The following is a 21634-nucleotide window of genomic DNA, read 5'->3' on the forward strand; positions in this document are numbered from 1 at the left end:
AAGATTACTTATCCTGTTTAAAAATGAAAAAGCTGCAATTGGAGATGCAGAAACATAAGAAACTTGAAACTAAATGATGAAATACTGATACACTTTGGAAAAGAAATTGATGTTCTGATTTGCTTCTAGATTAAATGCTTTAGGAAATATATTAATTCAGATTCCAATTTAATGAATATAACAGCTGTTTTCTTTAAAAAATATAAAAAGTTCCAATTTCAAAAAATTAACCTTTGGACTTGGAGCAGTTTGGCATTCTACATGTTAATGTGCTCTATAACAGTAAACAATTTGACCCAGTTCAAGGTCCTAGAAGATATTATCTTAAGCAGTGCGGCAACCATTTCAAACTGGGAGAGAATGGAATCAGCCTTTTATTCAGGAAAAGGAAGAAAAAACAACAATAATAAGAAGCAAGCAAAAAGAGCTGAAAGTAGTTGCCTGAGAAGGGAGATGGAAAAGCAAAGAATTATTGTTTTTCTTGTTCATGCTGCTCATTTTAAAAATTATGTAAAAAGTAAAATACAATAAATTATGTTCACATATTTTGGCAAAAAATATAAATTAATTTTAATATTTCTGAAAGTTTTAAAACTTCCATATCATTAATTACTATAGGAGTTAAACACCTTTTCATGTGTTTTATTGACCATTCATAGTTCTACTTATAGTGAACTGCCGGTCAAGTTTTGCCCCATTTGCAATAAGGTTATTTTATTTCCCAAAGATTTAAGGGATTATTTGAATTAACATAAGATGGTCACTGACACCATCTTAAATTGCTGAAACATAAGACCTGTCCTAAGTAAAATGCACATATGAATCTGCTATGGTTTGAGTGTGTGCCCCCCAAATTCCTATGATGAAATCCTGACCTCTAACGTAACAGTATTAAGAGACTGAGCCTTTGGGAAGTGATTAGGTCATGAGGGCAGAACCTTTATAAATGAGATTAGCAACCTTATAAAAGAGATACAAGAGCACTCCCTTGTCTCTTTTCTGGAAGAGGATCCTTACCCGACTATGCTGGCACCCATATCTTGGAATTCCAAACTCCAAGAGAAATACATTTATTGTTTATAAGCAACCTACTCCGTGGTATTTTGTTATAGGGGAATGGACAAAGACATGAAAGCAATCTATTCAATATACTAAAACCCATTAAGTTGTACATTTAAATCGGGAAATTGTACGGTATGTGTATTATATCTTAACGAGGCTGTTAACAGAATGAACAAACGAAGAAGGAAGGAAGAAATGTCTTCCCACTGCTCTAAGCAATAAGTACAATTTATTTCAACAGGCAAAGAAAAATGACTAGTCTCTTCTTCTAAAAGCAGTCAATTCAAAGAGTACAACATGTTTGGAAATGTAAAGTTTGTTATGAACACATATTTCTTATCCAAAAGCATTACCACTTTTTTAACAACATGGGAGGCACTCACCTAGATATACAGAAAGGTTATACTGAGAAGAGACTAAGCATGGAGATTCCAGTTAATACTGTATTATATATTTTAAAGATACTAAGACAGTAGGTCTTAAAAGAAAAGTAAGTGTAACTATGTATGGGACGAATGTTAACTACACTTACTATGGTGATCATTTCCCAATACAAGCATACCTCAGAGATATTAAGGGTTTGGATCCATACTACCGCAATAAAGTGAATATTGCAATAAAGCAAGTCACAAACTTTTTTTGGTTTCTCAGTGCACATAAAAGTTAGTTATATTACACTGCAGTCTACTAAGTATGCAATAGCATTATGTCTAAAAAATGTAAATACTTAATTTAAAATACTTTATTTCTGAAAAATGATAACCATTTATCAAATAAGGCAATAACTGATTATCTAGCACCAAGCAGATGCTGTATGAACCCACTTGCAATAATCGAGCACTTTGGGCTATCTTTCATTATACATGGATTAATCCAAATATTCTCCCTTCATCCTTTCTACAGAGAGATATTTTACAAGATATGAAGATAGGGGATAAAGAGGCAATCAGCATAGTGAGGGAACTTAACAAAGCTATTTTTCCCAGAAGAGTACTAGACTCTTGATTGAGGCATTTTAATTTATTTTTATTTTATTTTTATTTTTTGTGCATCGTTCCTGGAGGTACTGCAATACCAGGTCGATGTGTGGAGTGGACGGAGCCAGCTCCTATTCCATCTCCTAATTCCACAACTCCATTTAATATATTGTCCTCGGATAGAGGACGTATCAGATATTAAACTGATAAGGACAGATACTACACTTGATCTTAGCCAAAAGGCTGAGAAGCAATGATTGAGGCATTTTTAGTCAGTTGGCCTAACCAATTAGCTAAGGAAATATGAAACAAAGGCTAAGTGTGACAGGGAAATTTAAGATTCAACTTTTTACAAATATTCACCTGCAGAAAAGTCACCTAAGTTGTTAAAAGAAAATACTGTTAAGATTGGCAATTAAATAAATTGTTCTTTTTCTGCAATTTCAAAATAACAAAGACTGCCAGTTTGGGGAAAATAACTAAACTTTAGCCCACAACTTATGTGAAGTATTATGAAAAGCAACCTTAATCCAAAAATATTCTGACTCAGAAGTATATCTTATAATGACAAGAATAAACTTTAGTCAAGATTTTAGAAAGAAAGGTAACTATGTGCTTTGTTCCAACCATCCCAGGGCTTTAATGTTCAGTGCATGTACAGACTTCTAAGCCAAATGGGAAGCTATCTCATCTTCAGGAATTTTAGTTGAAGGTGGAAGGAGGTGGGTTCAGAAGAGGATCTTGTTGCTGTGTACTTTCCTAGGGCAATATGTTACAGAGCAAGCAGTTATAAGTATGCCCATGCCAGATTTCTCCACACTGCTCTAAGTCAAGTTCTAAATTGCTCTGAGTTGCCCTTAGTCAAAATAACATGGACTGCAGGGAAACTGTCTTGAATATCTGACACAGGTGCAGTGCTTTTGTTAGAGGCTTCACATGTAGCACAAGGACAAAAGTGGCTGGATATGCCGAAGAAACTGAGCTACTAAGCCTAGGGTCCCTTAACATGGTCTTAACCTTTCTGTTCCTCTTTTATCCTTCAATCTACATGTTCCATGCTGAGGACCCGGTATATCTCTGCTGTACCAGGGTGACTGAAAATGGAAGATGCAACGTTTTCTAAAGTTGGACTATAGCAGCCAAATATAAGGTGAGATCTCTCTCTGATGGGAAAGTTGGTAATAGGTTCTGTGTTCTTAGTAGCAAATAGGAATTTGTCATCATCGTCCCCACACTTTCTGGTGCTATTAAAATGGGCCTTGCCGAAACCGGTTTGGCTCAGTGGATAGAGCGTCAGCCTGTGGACTGAAAGGTCCCAGGTTCGATTCCGGTCAAGGGCACGTAACTTGGCTGCGGGCACATCCCCAGTAGGGGGTGTGCAAGAGGCAGCTGATCGATGTTTCTCTCTCATCGATGTTTCTAACTCTCTATCCCTCTTCCTTCCTCTCTGTAAAAAATCAATAAAATATATTAAAAAATAAATAAATAAAATAAAATAAAATGGGCCTCTTACACAGCTGGAGGGATTACACTGGTAGTGTCAATGCCCCTCCCTATCCTAGAATGTTTACTTGGATCTGGAGGCTAACTCCCCAGGCAACCAGTGGCCAATAAATCTTTATAATAGGCTCCCTCGTACACTGATACAAACACCTGCCCCTTCTTCCCACATTCTCAAGTTGTCACTAGTCAGAAATGCCATCTTGAACATGTACTAAACCAAGCATGTTAAATAAACGAGGCATGCAGCCCGCCGGCTGTGAGTTTGACATGCTTGTGTTAAACCTTATATACCTGGGTATGTTTTGGAGCTTTCTTACTATGTTCCATTCTGAGACTTTCTCAATAATATTCTGTGATATTATATGAATGAAAGTTATTGAATATTTGGGGAGAAAGTTAACTTATTCTCCTTTTAAGAAAGAAGACAAAGAGCCAGGGCTTTATAGCTCAGTTCGTCGATCATCATCCCATGTACCAGGAGGTTGCAATTCAATTCCCAGTCAGGGCACATGCCCAGGTTGCAAACACAATCCGCATTATGGGGTGTGCAAAAGGTATTAAATCAAAGTTTCTTTTTCATCAATGTTTTTATCTCTCTCTCCCTCTCCCTTCCTCTCTCTGAAATCAATAAAAACATATTTAAGAAAAAAGAAAGAACAAAGAACAGAGCTAAGAGCAAAGTGACAACATTTTAAAAAAGTAATATTTTGTATGTCATTTGAATATGTAAGCCTTCAACAAATTACCAAAAAACAGGTGGAAAAATACAAAATAAAAAGTCTCCCTTGACTTTTTTTTTTTTTAATAAAAGATGAGAAACCTGGAGAACTGCCCTTTTCACTTCAATAAGAACAATCCCCTTCTAATTGTTCATATCCAATTTTGACCTTTCACATGACCTCCAAGTTCCTGCACATTACTCCTATTTGGATTCCCTAATATTATTTCAAACTAAGCATAGCCCAAACTGCCATCTCTTTTAAACAATCACATTTTTATCAGTGCTTCTATTCTTTACAATGTCTGAAAATCATTTTTCCTATAACTCATTTTATAGTTGTTTAAGGTAAGAAGGAAAATTCACCTTCTGTTATTTTATCATGATTAAACTATTATTCTATCATAGCCAAAAGCAGAAGTCTCCAAATGACATATGAATTAGAAGCAATATGATATAATGGATTCGTGCAAGGGTGGGGTCCCTCCCCGGCCAGCTGGCCCTTATCGGGACTGGGCAAGACGGGCCAGACTCACCCTGGAGCCCTCTCGTGGTCCCTGACCTGTGGGATCGGGCTGAAACCAGCCCGTGCACAGATTCATCCAGGGCGTGTCCGGTCCATCTTGCCCAGTCCCCATCGGCCAGACCCCAGCAGCAAGCTAACCTACTGGTCAGAGCGTCTATCCCCTGGTGGTCAGTGCTCATCATAGCTACCGGTCAAATGGTCACTTAGGCTTTTATATATATATAGATATAAAAACACAGACTTTGGAGTTAGAACTGTTTGAGTTCAAATTCTACCATTATCATTTTTTAAAAGTTTAAAGTCCACAAAGAGTTACCACTTCACACCCATTAGAATGACTATTAAAAAAAAAGAAAGAAAATAAGTATATAAGTGTTGGTGAGGATGCAGAGAAACTGGAACCCTTGTGCATTGCTGGTAGAAATGTAAAATGGTGTAGCCACTAGAGAAAATGGTATGGAGATTCCCCAAAAAGTTAAATATAGAATTAGCATATGATCCAGCAATTCTATTTCTGGATATATACACAAAAGAAGTGAAATCCAGGACTCAAATATTTGTTTAGCAATATTCATAGCGGCATTATTTACAATAGCCAAAAGATAAAAGCAACCCACAAGTCCATTGATAGATAAGTAATAAAATGTGGTATATACAGTCAATGGAATATTAACAAATGATTCTAATCCTAAGGTAATAGTAAACAAGTGATTCTAATTCTAAGATAATAGTAACTTCTGAGGCATTTGGAGGCTGTCATTCGGAAGATGTCAACTCCTCCACACTCTAAAAAAAAGAAAGCCATCAGACTTTTAGAAAACATGATAAACCCTTCCCTAAAAGGTTTCCCAGACATGTTTATACTTTAGTAATAGCAGAATAAAATTACCATCCCTAATTCTGGTCTCTTAGAATGTGTCATAGAATAACCACACTTACCTGTACTGCCACCCAGTGACAAGGTTGGTGTACTTCATTAAGTAGCCGCATACATTTTCCATGTGATCACTGTTTCAAAAAATCAGAGTGCCAAAGTCAGTGAAAACTACAAGAAATATCAGGAAGTTAACTGTATAGTTTTAAAAATAGCTATAGGATTGCAGTACATTAAGCTCCATAGAGACTGCGCCGGGGGAAGTGCAAGCCGGCCAGGCACTGGGTGTCTGTGTGCTCGCTGAGGAAAAGTAATTAAACACAGGCAAAGGAGATCCTAAGAAGCTGAGAGGCAAAATGTTATCGTATGCTTTCTTTGTGCAAACCTGCCAGGAGGAACACAAGAAGAAGCACCCAGATGCTTCAGTCAACTTCTCAGAGTTTTCTAAGAAGTGCTCAGAGAGGTGGAAGGCCATGTCTGCTAAGGAGAAAGGAAAATTTGAAGACATGGCAAAGGTGGACAAGGCCCGTTATGAGAGAGAAATGAAAACTTATATTCCTCCTAACGGGGAAACAAAAAAGTTCAAGGATCTCAATGCACCTAAGAGGCCTCCTTCAGCCTTTTTCTTGTTTAGTTCTGAGTATCGCCCCAAAATCAAAGGAGAGCATCCTGGCCTATCTATTGGTGATGCTGCAAAGAAGCTGGGAGAGATGTGGAATAACACTGCTGCAGGTGACAGGCATGGGGAAAGGAAAGCTGTGAAGCTGAAGGAGAAATATGAAAAGGAGATTGCTGCATACTGAGCTAAAGGAAAGCCTGATGCTGCCAAACAGGGAGTTGTTAAGGCTGAAAAAAGCAAGAAGAAAGAAAGAAGAGGAAGAAGATGAGGAGGAGGAAGATGAAGGTGATGAATAAGTTGGTTCTAGAGCAGTTTTTTTTTTCTTGTCTATAAAGCAATTAACCCCACTATACACAACTCACTCCTTTTATTTTATTTTATTTATTTAGGGGGGGATTGAGTTTCTTTATTTCAAGTCACTAACATTAGACATCTTGAAAGTTTTTGTATACTTGGTCAAAGTACAAATTACATCTTACAATTGATAAATAGAGACAAAATTATGTATCTAGTACAACCAACACATATTCACAGATTCCTTACTAAAAAATGTCTAAACTTTTTTGCCTTCTTTCACATTGGTACTTTCAAGGAGAAAAAAACCACACACACACACATAAAACCTTAGATTAAAAATGGGGGAGGGAAAAGAAAGGCATATTTTAAAAGGACATGTATAGTAAAGACATACAACTCAATCCTTTTAAAGAAAAAAATTGAAATGTAAGGCTGTGTAAGATTTGTTTTCAAACTGTACAGTGTCTTTTTTTGTATAGTTAACACACTACTGAATGTATCTGTAGCTAGCCCTGTCCTGGTGGTATTTTCAATAGCCACTAACCTTGCCTGGTCAGTATGGGGTTGTAAATTGGCATGGAAATTTAAAGCAGGTTCTTGTTGGTGCACAGCACAAATTAGTTATCTATGGGGATGGTATTTTTTCCATCTTCAGTTGTCTCTAATGCAGCTTATACGAAATCATTGTTGTTCTGTTAACTGAATACCACTCTGTAATTGAAAAAAAAAGTTGCAACTATTTTGTTGACATTCTAAATGCTTCTAAGTAAATACAATTTTTTATTAAAAAAATAGCTATAGACATATATGTTCTACAAATGTCTCAAACTTTCTTCAAAAATAAAATTTATAAGTTAACGAATAGAGGTATTTAAACCCCCAAATTTCATATAGTTGGGACTTTATTTTACCAGATTTCTTCAAAACAAGTATAATCCAACATAAATTATTATATATTGTAATATTTCAAATATAAAACCATTATATAAATATAAAACTATGTAAGTATAAACAGATATACTGTAAATATAAAAATATTTTATAACAATTCAGGCTGAAGAAAAAAAATCTAGTCTTATGGTTCTAGAATAAACTAAAAAAGGTCTCTGTATCAATAGTGCTTCCTCAATCTGATAAGACACACAAGAGGCCAATCCATACTGCCTCTGATTGCTTGGTCTCCCACAATGAAGATCCTGTTTTTTATAAGGGAGTGACAGCTAATTCCCACTCCCTCACCCTAAACAGGCATGAGGCAAAGTGCTCACTACAAATCTTGCCACTGGAAAGATTTTTATTTGGGACCTGTATCATTAGCCTTACTACAACTGAATTTCTTTACTTTCTGCCCTCTTTTTTCATTTATTGCAGGTAAGTTCTGCTTTATTGGTTCATAGAAAATACAATATCTCACTGATATTTCTTTTCTAACATTTTAAGTTTCCTTCTACTTAGGAAAATACATTGACATATCCTTTTTATATATGGGCTTCATTTTTTATTTTATAAATTACATTAAAGGTACCTACTCTAAAGTTTTAACTTTACACTATAAAATGCAATGGATATTAAACATTTATTTTCTCTACTATCCCTGAGTCATACAGCATATTTAGTAAAATTTCAGCTAACCAGCATCCAGAAAATTGAAAGTGCCAGGCAATCAGCCACCTTTAAAACATCAAAGGCAAAAGAACAAGGGAGAGTTGACACAACCAATAGAATAAAGTCCCAAAAAGATTTAGATTGATCTGAATGACAGATGAAAAGGGTTGAAGATAAGGACATTCTCAGGTAAACAAAATAACCAAACTGACTGTAAGATTCTAGCAGCTATTACTGGAGAGCGAGTAAGGGGGTGCTTCAGGAATAAACTCAACGTGGGGTGCCTTGCTCATCTCATTTCCTTAAAGTGCTTGAAAATAAAGATCAAATCTGAAAAGAGAATTGATCCCATGATTAAATATGTGCGTGTTTTTTTTTTCTGTATCTTTCTTTCACTGTAAGGCTAGCAAGACACTATCCTATCTAATAAAAGAGAAACATGCAAATTGACTGTACCTCTGCTACGCCCACCAGCCACGCCCACCAGCCAATCAGGAGCGAGTATGAAAATTAACTCAACCAAGATAGCAGCGGCCATGGAGCTGGAGCAAGCAGGAGGCTTGGGTTGCCCCCAGCGATGTAGGAAGCCAAGCTTCCCGTCCGCCCTGGCCTCCACTCAAGGCTACAAAGTTTCAATTATAGAAGATAAATAAATCCCAGATAACTGCTTCCAGCCAGCCCTGGCCTATGCTTGGGTCGCTGGGGGGGGGGGGGGGGGGCGTGGCCGGCCTGCAAACCACCACAGGCCCCTCGCCAAGGCCGCCCCACGACCCAAGGGAACCCCCACCTGATCCGGGACACCCTTTAAGGCAAACCAGCCAGCCCCCACCCGTGCACCAGGCCTCTATCCTATCTAATAAAAGAGTAATATGCAAATTGACTATCACTCCAACACACAGATGGCTGCCCCCATGTAGTCAAAGATGGCTGACCACATGTGGACACAAGATGGCCAGCAGAGGAGGGCAGTTAGTTGGGAGGGACCAGGTCTGCAAGGGAGGGCAGTTGTGGGCAATCAGGCCAGCAGGGGAGGGCAGTTGAGAAGGACCAGGTCTGCAAGGGAGGGCAGTTGTGGGTGATCAGGCCAGCAGGGGAGGGCAGTTGGGGGTGATCAAGCCTGCAGGGGAGGGCAGTTAGGGGTGACCAGGCCAGCAGGGGAAGTTGGGGGAGACTGGGCCTGCAGGGAAGGGCAGTTGGGGGGGAATCAGGCCTGCAGGGGAGAGCAGTTGGGGGGAACCAGGCCTGCAGGGGAGGGCAGTTTGGGGGAACTCAGGCCTGCAGGGAAGGGCAGTTGTGGGGGAACCAGACCAGCAGGGGAGAGCAGTTAGGGGTGATGAGGCTGGCAGGGGAGGGCAGTTAGGGGTAACTGGGTTGGCAGGGGAGGGGAGTTGGGGGGAACCAGGCCTGCAGGGGAGGGCAGTTGGGGGCAACCAAGCCGGCAGGGGAGGGCAGTTAGGGGTGACCAGGCTTGCAGGGGAGGGCAGTTAGGGGCAATCGGGCTGGCAGGGGAGCAGTTAGGCATCAATCAGGCTGGCAGGGGAGTGGTTAGGGGGTGATCAGGCTGGCAGGGAGAAGCGGTTAGGGGCAATCAGGAAGGCAGGCAGGTGAGCAGTTGGGAGCCAGGAGTCCTGGATTGTGAGAGAGATGTCTGACTGCCCATTTAGGCCCGATCCTACTGGAGGGGTCCCAGATTGGAGAGAGTGCAGGCTGGGCTGAGGGACACAACCCCCATGCATGAATTTTGTGCACCAGGCCTCTAGTCTACACTAATAAAAGAGTAAGATGCAAATTGACCGTACCTTTGCGATGTCCACCAGCCAATCAGGAGTGGGTATGCAAATTAATCCAACAAAGATGGTGGGTTAATTTGCATACACAGGCACTAAGTGGCCGGGGGCAGGGCAGGATGCAGGCGTTCCACACCACCCCAGCCGCTCTGGGCCTCTGGGCAGCATGGGAAGGCGGAAAGGTGGCTCTGGCCAGAGCAAAGGCGGTGCCAGCAGCCCGGGGAAGGAAGGCCCATTCTTGCATGAATCTTTGTGAATTGGGCCTCTAGTTTATTAATGTTAAATAAAATGGCTCAGGTCCTTTTGGTTTCCTAAGGTCACTAATCTCAAGAAGATAAAAGTTTGTCTACTTCTAAAATGCCAGCCTGATATTCTGATAATTATATATGTATTACGACATGTTAAAACTGCTGTCCCAGCTGAGGAGTAGAAAGTGGAAGCAAAGAAAAAAGAATCTGAGGAGTCTGATGATGACATGGGCTTTGGTCTTTTTGACCAAACCTCTTTTGTAACACATTCAATAAAAAGCTACACTCTGCCCTAACCGGTTTGGCTCAGTGGATAGAGTGTCGGCCTGCGGACTGAAGGGTTCCAGGTTCGATTCTGGTCAAGGGCATGTACCTTGGTTGCGGGCACATCCCCAGTAGGGGGTGTGCAGGAGGCAGCTGATCGATGTTTCTCTCTCATCGATGTTTCTAACTCTCTATCCCTCTCCCTTCCTCTCTGTAAAAATCAATAAAATATATTTAAAAAAAAAAAAAAAAAAAAAAAAAAAAAAAAAAAAAAAGCTACACTCTGTTAAAACAAACAAACAACGCCGAAACCGGTTTGGCTCAATGGATAGAGCGTCGGCCTGCGGACTGAAAGGTCCCGGGTTCGATTCCGGTCAAGGGCATGTACCTTGGCTGCGGGCACATCCTCAGTGGGAGGTGTGCAGGAGGCAGCTGATCGATGTTTCTCTCTCATCGATGTTTCTAGCTTTCTATCCCTCTCCCTTCCTTTCTGTGAAATATCAGTAAAATATATTAAAAACAAAACAAAACAAAACAACAAACAAACAAAAAACAGCCCCTTGGGTTTTTACTAGAGTTCCTCTACTCACAGTCCCAGGTCACAGCAAAGTTAATTCTTTCAGTTCCACCAGTACTTGAAAAACAGAGATACTTAAATTGCTGGCTCTCACATCTTTCCCAGTCTTCAGGCTTAAACAGTTCTTTGGGGCCCCAGGAATTCCAATGCCCCTGGACCCTGCCCCAAAAATAATTTCCCTTCCTGTTTTAGATATTTAATACAAAGCTCAGAGTCCCTCAACTGTTCTTGTCCTCAAAACATTCCTTCACTTATATGTGGAAAGAGGAGGATGAGGAGGAGGAAGAGAAGTGAGAATGAGAGAAGAACTCCAATACAAAGAAGAGATTGATGTCTGGCCCACATGGCTCAGTGGTTGATCATCAACCTATGAACCAGGAGATCACAGTTCAATTCCGTATTATTGTGGGCTCGATTCCCCATGGGGGGGGTGTGCAGGACACAGCCAATCAATGATTCTCATCATTGATGTTTCTAACTCTCTCTCCCTCTCCCTCCTCTCTGAAATGAATTTAAAAAATATATATATGTGTGTGTATGTGTGTGTGTGTGTATGTATATACATATCTACACTAATAAAAGAGAAACATGCAAATTAACCATCACTCCGCTACACCCACCAGCCAATCAGGAGTGAGTATGCAAATTAACCCAACTAAGATGGCGGCCACCACGGAGCTGGAGCAAGCAGGAGGCTTGGATTTCCCCCAGCGATGGAGGAAGCCAAGCTTCCTTCTCGCCCTGGACGGCCCTGGCCTACACTCAAGGCTACACAGTTTCAATTATAGAAGATAAATAAATCCCAGATACCTGCTTCCAGCCGGCCCTGGCCTTGGCTCAAGGAGGCACTGAAAAAAAACGAAAAAGAAAAAAAGCCCCTTACCCAGGCTGGCCACACCCCCATGGGGTGAGGGTCCCTGCTGGAGAGCTTGGCCAGCCTGCAAACAGCCATCAGCCCTCACCCAGGCTGGTCAGGCACCCCAGTGGGGACCCCCACCCTGAAGGGGGTGTGACCAGCTTGCAAACAGCCCTCAGCCCCTCACTCAGGCTGGCCACATCCTCATGGCCTGATCCCTGTAAACGGGAAGTTGAACATCCCTCAAGGGGTCCCAGATTAGAGATGGTGCAGGCTGGGCTGAGGGATATCCCCCCCCCACCCCGCCCCCCCCCCCCCCCCGTGCATGAATTTCATGCACCGGGCCTCTAGTATATATATAAATTGAAACAAACAAACAAAAGAGATTGGTGATTGCCAGAGGGGGTTGTGGGTTAGGGGATAGGTGGGTAAAAGATACAAACTTCCAGTTATAAAATAATTAAGTCCTGGGGATGTAAGATACAGCATGGTGACTATAGTTAATAATACTGTATTGTATATTTAAAAGTTACCAAAAATAGACCTTAAAAGTTCTCATCAAAGAAAAAAAATGTGTAACTATGTAGTGATGGATGTTAACTGTACTTATTGTGGTGATCATTTCACAATACTGTATATACAAACATCAAATCATTATGTTGTGCACCCAAAAATACTATAATGTAATATGTCAATTATACCTCAATTTAAAAATGTATTCTTTGTCCACTCTGTCCTATAGCTCCATAACCTGAATATTATTTATTTATTTAGGCTCTGTAAATCTCTACACCAAGCCTCATTACATAGCTATTAGTGTGTAATAAAAACAATACAACTCAATTATGGTCCAATTTCTCTGGTTCTAGGACTATATGTATTCTTCAAATGCACATGTGTAATGTGGAGAAAATGTTTCTTAAAACTTCAAAGTATAACCAGAAAAAAGAAGACGAAGAAAAAACAATTCAAAGTATACCATCTACAACTGAGAAAAACAAAATTTGCATCTGAAAGCAATCAAAGATAATGCCTCATCTCCTTTACCTTTGTTCAGTTTCTCATATTACTAAAGGTATTCCTCATATCTAAGTTATTTAACAGCTACCAATAACTTTTTAAAAGTACAATTTCAGTAGCATCATTCACTAAATAAAATCAAAGTAGCCCGGGTGGGTGGCTCACTTGGTTGGAGCATTGTCCTGTACACCAAAAGGTCGAGGGTTTGATTCCTGGCCAGAGCACATACCTAGGTTGCAGGTTCCATCCCCAGTCAGGGTGCACAGGAGGCAACCGATAAATGTTTCTTTCTCACATCGATGTTTTCCTCTCCCTCTCTCTCTCTCTCTCTCTCTCTCTCTCTCTCTCTCTCTCTCTCTCTCTCTCTCTCTCTCCTCCTCTCTACCTTCCTCTCTCTCTAAAATCAATAAAATCATATCCTCGGGTGAGGATTAAAAAAAAATCAAAGTATATCTTCATATTTCTCAGTATAGTAACGTTGTATGTTCAGTTTTTAATGTTATGAATATCTTGTTGATGGTTATATCTAAAAAAGAGTTAACTTTCTCACAAAAATTATTGAGACAATATACTTTGACAGTAACTTAAAGCCAGCCTCAAAAGAATTAGAGATTTGAACATGCGATTATAAACTGCTGGCCTGCTTTTACTATATAAAACAGTCGATATCTGAGGTTACAAAGAACCAACTTAAGAACATCCTGTTCTTTAAAAATAGCAGGTTATGCAGTCCCTCCTCTCTCATCCTTCCCCTTCTGTACTCAGTGCAACCAGCTGATGTGGAACGACTGTGCCATCTGGTGGCCAGAATAAAGAGCTTTGTAGGCTTATATCTTTTGTTCACTCTTTTCCTTTCTTCTCTCTACTTCTTTTTTTTTTTTTAATATATTTTATTGATTTTTTACAGAGGAAGGGAGAGGGAGAGAGAGTTAGAAACATCAATGAGAGAGAAACAACGATCAGCTGCCTTCTGCACACCCCCTACTGGGGATGTGCCCACAACCAAGGTACATGCCCTTGACCGGAATTGAACCTGGGACCTTTCAGTCCGCAGGCCAAGGCTCTAGCCACTGAGCCAAACTGGTTAGGGCTCTACTTCTTCTTCTTCTTCTTCTTCTTTTTTTTTTAAATATATTTTATTGATTTTTTACGGAGAGGAAGGGAGAGGGAGAGAGAGTTAGAAACATCGATGAGAGAGAAACAACGATCAGCTGCCTCCTGTACACCCCCTACTGGGGATGTGCCCGCAACCAAGGTACATGCCCTTGACCGGAATCGAACCTGGGACCCTTCAGTCCGCAGGCTGATGCTCTATCCACTGAGCCAAACCAGTTAGGGCTCTACTTCTTTATAATTGAATTATCATAGAATACCTTTAACCGTCAAGCTTTGCTCCCATTTAAAATGTGCTAATTTTTATATTTTAAATATACCTGTTAGTATGAATTAAGTCCAGTTGTTAAAAGTGGAAATACATCCCATATCTGATTATATCATACTCCTATTTTGTGTTCTATGAAGTAAAAGATGATGGTCCAAAAGACTAATACACTAAAAAATAAGTCATGAAAAGGTTAATTTCTTCATCAGTCCTTCATCAACTCTGCCACTCAACAAATTGTGTATATTCTAATCTTTTAAATTTGTTAACATTCAATTGTGATTAGCTCTAGAAGCTGACAATCTAGAAAAATAGTTGATTAACTGAATTATGCCAAGTGGCATTATTATATTTAGTCTGATGCTCATCTCCTTCTATAAGCATTAACAATTATTGCTTCAATTCCTAAATCTCCACTGCTATAACACATTTATTTCATAGTTTCCCCTTCTTTATCAGACTTAATGAAGATACATAGCTTTAAAGTAAGTCTCAGGTATACCACATTATAATTTGAATCGGTATATACCACAAAATGATAACCCCAAAAGTCTAGTTACCATCTATCACTGTACAATTGACCCCCTTAACCCCCGTCACATATCCTCCAACCCCCTTCCCCTCTGATAACCACCAATCTATTCTCTTTATCTAAGAGCTTGTTTTTGTTTTTTAGATTCCATATATGAGTGAAATCATATGGTATTTGCCTTTCTCCTTCTCTCTTATTTCCCTTAGCATTATACCCTCAAGGCACCATCCATTTTGTCACAAATGACAAGATTTCATTCTTTTTTATGGCTCTGTAGTACTCCATTACACACACACACACACACACACACACACACACTCACTCACCTTTACCCTATTTTTGAACAGCTTTGAATCCTTTCATTTCAGTTCAACACAATTACCCAGTACCTTTTAAATGCAAAGCACTCTGAAAATCTTTTCTGCTGGAGGCTAATTCCAGCATGTCATAATAAATGCAAGAAGTCCTCAAAAGGTTGATGGGTTTCTATATTCAGCAGGGCTGAATACATGTTATTGCCTACTGGAATAGCCGAAAGCATTTCCCCAAACCTGAAGATCTGCATATATTATTTCCTGTTACCAGACAGCTGAGGGCATTTCAATCTACATGTTATTGCCTCCTGCTGGCCAAATAGCTGAACAGCCGAGGGCTTTTCCCCCAACCTGACAATGCCTACTGTATACCAAATCTTAACCTTTGATATGTATATCTGCTTTGCTATAGGGCAAAATGTGGGAATAAAAAGAGCCCTGGGTCTGGAGACTCAGAACTTGGCTACTACAGCTAAGCTTCCTCTGGCTTCCCCATGGATTACAAATTTATATTATATTTCTAGTCTCTTTATTAATTTACACGCAGCCTTTCTCCAGATTCCTGAACCCTTCTAGATGCTGGATATCACCCCGGCATTACTTTTCCACTGAAAAGAATGAGAAAATGTTTTAAAAAGATAATTCTCCACCCCCAATCCATAATCTAAAGAACTATGTCTCCTGAAGAAAAAGACAATGAGAAGGGCTCCTACTATGTTTTTAGCTGTCATACAAATGAAAGGAATTTTGTTGACCATACAAGGTTCACTAAGAAAAGACAAGATTAAATAGTGATTGAGGTTGAAGTTATTGCTCTTGATTGATTAGATGTAAAGTGAGAAAGAGAACAAAAGCAAGAATAAGGGTGAGAGAAGGAACAAAGGCAACGTCCAGATTTTCAGATGGAACACTGTGTAGATAGTAATGCTTCAGAGAAATTGGGATCACAGAGGAAGTTTTGGATTTGTTCCAACTTTTGCTGAATTTAAGGGACCTGTGGGACATACATGCTACCCAATAATAAGGTAGCATGGTATCGGGAGCACTCGCTCCTGAGTCTGCACATACTCCTGAACCCTGCTCGCTGTGTCTATTGTTGCAGTAAGTTTCTCCTTGACCTGCTCACTGCGCCAATTGTTCGAGTAAGTTTCTCCTTGACCCTGCTCGCTGCGCCAATTGTTGGAGTACTCACTCCTTGAATACTGCTCCACTATGCCAACTCTTAGGTCCGAGTCCCTCTGCCAGAGATTGGACCTCCTTGGACACTGGGTATTGGAAAGAAGACATAAGAAGTCATCTATAATAACAAAAGCGTAATATGCTAATTAGACCGGACAGCCGAACAACCTTCCGGACGAAGCCAGGGCTGTGAGGGCCAAGGCAAGCCGCCATGGCTGCAAGGGCCGAGGCAAGCCGCCATGGCTGCGAGGGCCGAGCCCCTTGCACAAATTTTGTGCATTAGGCCTCTAGTAGGCATATAAGAGAGTCTTTATTATAGTCCAAATAGCCATTACTAATAAGGCAGTCCACAAAGCAGTCCTTACCAACACAGTAGCAACACAAAGCAGCCCTTGCTAATATAGTAGCAAACACAGGAGCCATTGCTAACAAAGTAGCTTGACCAAGTAGCCACGCACTAGCTCAGTGGTCGGCAAACTCATTAGTCAACAGAGCCAAATATCAACAGTACAACGATTGAAATTTCTTTTGAGAGCCAAATATTTTAAACTTAAACTATATAGGTAGGTACATTGTTATTAACTTAATTAGGGTACTCCTAAGCTGGCCTTTGCTAAAAGTTCAAGGGGCCAAAGAGCCGCATGTGGCTCACAAGCCGCAGTTTGCCGACCACTGCACTAGCTAGTCAGTAATACATACTCCCCATAATGCAGCCCCATTGGTAACTGGCTGGTCAGTGGTAACTTATAACTTACTAGAGGCCCGGTGCATGGCATTCGTGCACTATGGGGTGGAGGGTTCCCTTAGCCCGGTCTGCACCCTCTCGCAGTCCAGGACCCCTCGGGGGATGTCCACCTGCCGGCTTAGGCCCGCTCCCCACATCGGCAGCGGACATCCCGAGGGGTCCATAGCGCTGCCATGGAGGCAGGAGAGGCTCCTATCACCACCGTTGTGCTTGTGAGCTGTGGAGCCCAGCTTCTGGCTGAGCAGCGCTCCCCCTGTGGTAGTGCACTGACCACCAGGGGGCAGCTCCTACATTGAGTGTCTGACCCCGGTGGTCAGTGCGTGTCATAGCAACCGGTCATTCCACGGTTCGGTCTATTTGCATATTAGGGTTTTATTATCTATAATAAAAGCGTAATATGCTAATTAGACTGGACAGCCGAACGACTTTCCTGACAAAGCCAGGGCTGCAAGGGCCAAGGCAAGTCGCCATGGCTGTGAGGGCTGAGCCCCTTGTATGAATTTCATGCATTGAGCCTCTAGTATAGGATAAGCTCAAACAAACTCAAACAAAAAAGACTTTATGTCAAATAATGACATCAGTATTTGAGCTACAGAAAGGTACGCCTGTGCAGTGTATAGCTTGCTGCGTCCTTGCTTTTGCACCTGCATATAATAAATTAGCCTTGAACACACTGATTAGGATTCCCACAGTCAGATTGGCCTTGAACATCTAGTGTACTCTGAACAGGGTTCCCACACATGGTTTGGGTTGGACACATAGATTTATTTTTTTGGGTTTTTTTGTATGCTTCTTAAAATATTTTTTATTTATTTCAAAGAGGAAAGGAGAGGGAGAGAGAGATAGAAACATCAGTGATGAGTCCAGCTGGCATGGCTCAGTGGCTGAGCATTGACCTATGAACCAGGAGGTCACGGTTCAATTATCGGTCAGGACATGTGGGGCATGTACCCAGGTTGTGGTCTCAATCCCCAGTGTGGGGTATGCAGGAGGCAGCCTATCAATGAGTCTCCCTCTTCAGTGATGTTTTTTTCTCTCTCTCCCTCTCCCTTCCTCTCTAAAATCAATAAAAATATATTTAAAAAAACAAAAAACAAAGAATGTTCAGTGCTGCCCAGCCAGTATGGCTCAGTTGACTGTGTTGTCACATGCAATAGGAGGTCACCAGTTCAATTCCAGGTCAGAACACATACCAAGGTTGCAGGCTCCATCCCCAGTAGGGGGTATGCAGAAGGCAGCCAATCAGTCTCTCTTCTCTTTCTCTCTCTGCACAGTCAATTGGAAAAAGACTATAAAACTAAGCAACCTGGTCCTAGCCGGTTTGGCTCAGTGGATAGAGCGTCAGCCTGCGAACTGAAAGGTCCCAGGTTCGATTCTGGTCAAGGGCACATGCCCGGGTTATGGGCTCGATCCCCATTGGGGGATTTGCAGGAAGCAGCCAATCCACCATGATTCTCTCTCATCATGGATGTTTCTATCTCTCTCTCCCTCTTCCTTCCTCTCTGAAATCAATAAAAATATATTTTTTTTAAAAAGCAACCTGAATGGGAAGCATATTTTAATTGGCATTCTGAAGCCTCCAAACACATAAGTGATTCAAAAATTGTTTCCCTCCAAGACACAAATTATATATTAACCAAAGCAAACTGATTTGTCTCAGAGGCTTATTAAGTTTGGAAAAAAAACTTGTAAATGTTCGAAGATAGCTCAAAACCATCCTACTGGCATGTTTCTGGTCTGAGTAGAAGCGAGTTTATGGAACTTTACACCAAGAGTCTCATTATCTACACCTTCTGCTCTTTGCTGCTAACTGGTCCTCCTCCCGCTTAACCCGAGGCTCTATTAAATCCCTCTGCTCTTACTGCCCCATTTAAAGTAAAACCATAGGATGGGTCTGGCCCAGGATGACAACCCCTTATTTCTTATAAGCCCATGGACTAAAACTGAGCTCCATGCCAGTATTAAAGATTTCCCTAGTGCCAAAGAGGACCCCATTATTGTGTTTGCCAGAGTATTTCTGCTCATATCCAAACATGAGCCAGGGTTCTCTGACCTCTATTAGCTAATCCCTGGGCTCATAGAGAAAGACATCTAATTATCAATTGCCCTTTTTCTTTTTCATCTATGAAAGAGAAGGAAATGCATTAGGTGTTTTGGCCCAATGACATGGAAACCAACATGGACCCACTGGATGCTGTAGCCAACAATTAGATCTGGTAGCCAAAGGTCTCCTACTCTATATGAGAGCTACTTGTAGCCACTGCCAATTCAACATGTAGAAAAGGTAATCATAGGCTCTCCACTAACTCTTTATGTGCCTCATGGAGCCTATCTGCTAGCATGCTATGAAATTCTTTTATTGTCTTCATCTACTGTGACTACTGCTCCCTGTAATACTCTGAACCCTGATACTCTCCTCCTCTGATGAAAGCCCTCATGACTGCCTGACATTAAGAAGACTGACTACTAGCTCCTTGAATTGATTTACAGAAAACATCTCTTGAAAATGCGGAATTAGTTTGGTTTACTGACAGTTCTTACCTAAAGGATGAAATAGGCCACTATCAAGCAAGCTATGCAATCATCTCTCTAAATAAAACCACTGAAGCCAGTCCAGTGCCCAGTGCCTCAGGCAACTTTTGTTCCATACATTAATTTGAACTTGCAATTTGGCCAAAGATGGCTAACATTTATACTGACAGCAGGTATGTCTTTGCTGTTGCCCATGACTTCAGTATGCTCTGGAAACGAGAGGATTTCTGACTTCTTCTGGACAAAAGATAAAATAGTTATGTTTTAGAACTCTTAGAGGCTATCCAATTACCTACATCTTCAGCAATCATAAAAATCCCTGGACATTTAATGGCAAACACTAATGAAAGTGGAGGTAATCATTTGGCTGCTGCTGCTGAATTAACAGCATTAAAACAATCTCAGCCCCTAACAGAAGTACCTATGCTACCAGTTGAAATAACTGGAGATTTAAAAAAAACATTATGGCCGGCCAGTGTGGCTCCGTGGTTGAGCATCGATCCATGAACCAGTAGGTCACAGTTCGATTCCTGGTCAAGGCACCTGCCCAAGTTTCGGGCTCCATCCCTGGTGGGAGTTGTACAGAAGGCAGCCAATCAATGATTCTTTCTCATCATTGATGTTTCTATCTTTCCCTTCCCCCTCTCTGAAATCAATAAAAACATTAAAAAAAAACAACATATGGAAGCACAGGAGTTAGCTGTTTAACAAAATATAGAAAGAAATGGTTAGAACAAGGCTATAAATTTGACCCCAAAAGAAACATATCAGTAGGTCAAAAATGTCTGACCATTCCTCTCTGATTGCATACAACATCACATATTACAATATGTACATGACTTAACTCATTCCAACACTTACAAAATGGTTTTATGGGGAAAACAATGAAAGCCACCTCCAAAGATAGCTTCCCTGGTATACTATTAATGCTGTCCCAAGCACAACCCTGGAAAACTCATTCATACCTATATGGGGCATTTCACCTTGCCTTTGGGATTCTTTGAGGTCTGACAAATGGACTTACTTAGTTGCCCCCTTCTCAAGGATAACTATTTGGGTGGAAGCATTCCCTTGTGGCAGAGCCACAGCCTCAGCAGTAAGTAAAATGCTCTTAGAAAAGAGCTTTCCAACTTGGGGAATCCCATAGAGCTCCACTTCACAGGACTATTTACATAATCTGTTTGTAAGATCTGGCTGATTTAACATTTCCATTGTGTTTATCATTCCCAGTCCTCTGGTCTTGTAGAACGGACTAACCAGGTAATCAAAACTCAATTGGCAAAGCCCTAGCCAGTTGCTCAGTGGTTAGAGCATCGGCCCTCAGATTGAAGGGTCGAGGTTCAATTCTGGTCAAGAGCACGTAACACCTCATACCTCAGTTGCAGGCTCAATCCCCAGCCCTGGTCTGGGCGAATGCAGGGAGGCAACCAATCGATGTGTCTCTCTCACATAGATGTTTCTCTCTGTCTCTCCCCACTCCCTTCCACTATTTCTAAAAAAATAAAATAAAATAAAAAATAAATGGAAAAAATATCCTCGGGTGAGGATTAACAACATCAAACTCAATTGGCAAAACCCATAGTCTTTTAATCTGCCTTGGCCTAAAGCTCAACCTAAGATCTATTCCCTTCACCCAAAACAGACTGTCTCCTTTTTTTTTTTTTTTTTATATTTTTTTTTTATTGATATTTTACAGAGAGGAAGGGAGAGGGATAGAGAGCTAGAAACATCGATGAGAGAGAAACATCGATCAGCTGCCTCCTGCACACTCCCCACTGGGGATGTGCCTGCAACCAAGGTACATGCCCTTGACCGGAATCGAACCTGGGACCCTTCAGTCCGCAGGCTGACGCTCTATCCACTGAGCCAAACCGGTTTCGGCCAGACTGTCTCCTTTTGAAATTATTATCGTCAGCCCCATGACATGAAATCAAGTAATGTATGAACCTGCACTACTGAAAGGAGACCTGATTCACTGTTAAGGAATGGTAGCCCAATGTCTGAAGATGTTAAAATGA

The 21634-nt window shown here is 41.0% G+C and overlaps 1 protein-coding gene and 1 pseudogene across 2 annotated transcripts in view; one reads left to right on the plus strand and one right to left on the minus strand.

Moving 5' to 3' along the window:
* The window catches only part of OSBPL11 (oxysterol binding protein like 11), a 93501-nt gene that overhangs the window by 61668 nt on the left and 10199 nt on the right, over positions 1–21634 (minus strand). Inside the window, exon 2 of the mRNA XM_080656647.1 lies at positions 5726–5794. Coding sequence (XP_080512773.1) covers positions 5726–5794 — 69 coding nt within the window. The remainder of the gene's footprint in view (positions 1–5725; positions 5795–21634) is intronic.
* LOC308242411 (high mobility group protein B1-like) lies at positions 5990–6575 on the plus strand (annotated as a pseudogene). Its single transcript has one exon. The product of its transcript is annotated as a high mobility group protein B1-like (transcript).

Source organism: Plecotus auritus (genome assembly GCF_963455305.1).
Source record: "Plecotus auritus genome assembly, chromosome: 2".
Classification (NCBI taxonomy): Eukaryota; Metazoa; Chordata; class Mammalia; order Chiroptera; family Vespertilionidae; genus Plecotus; species Plecotus auritus.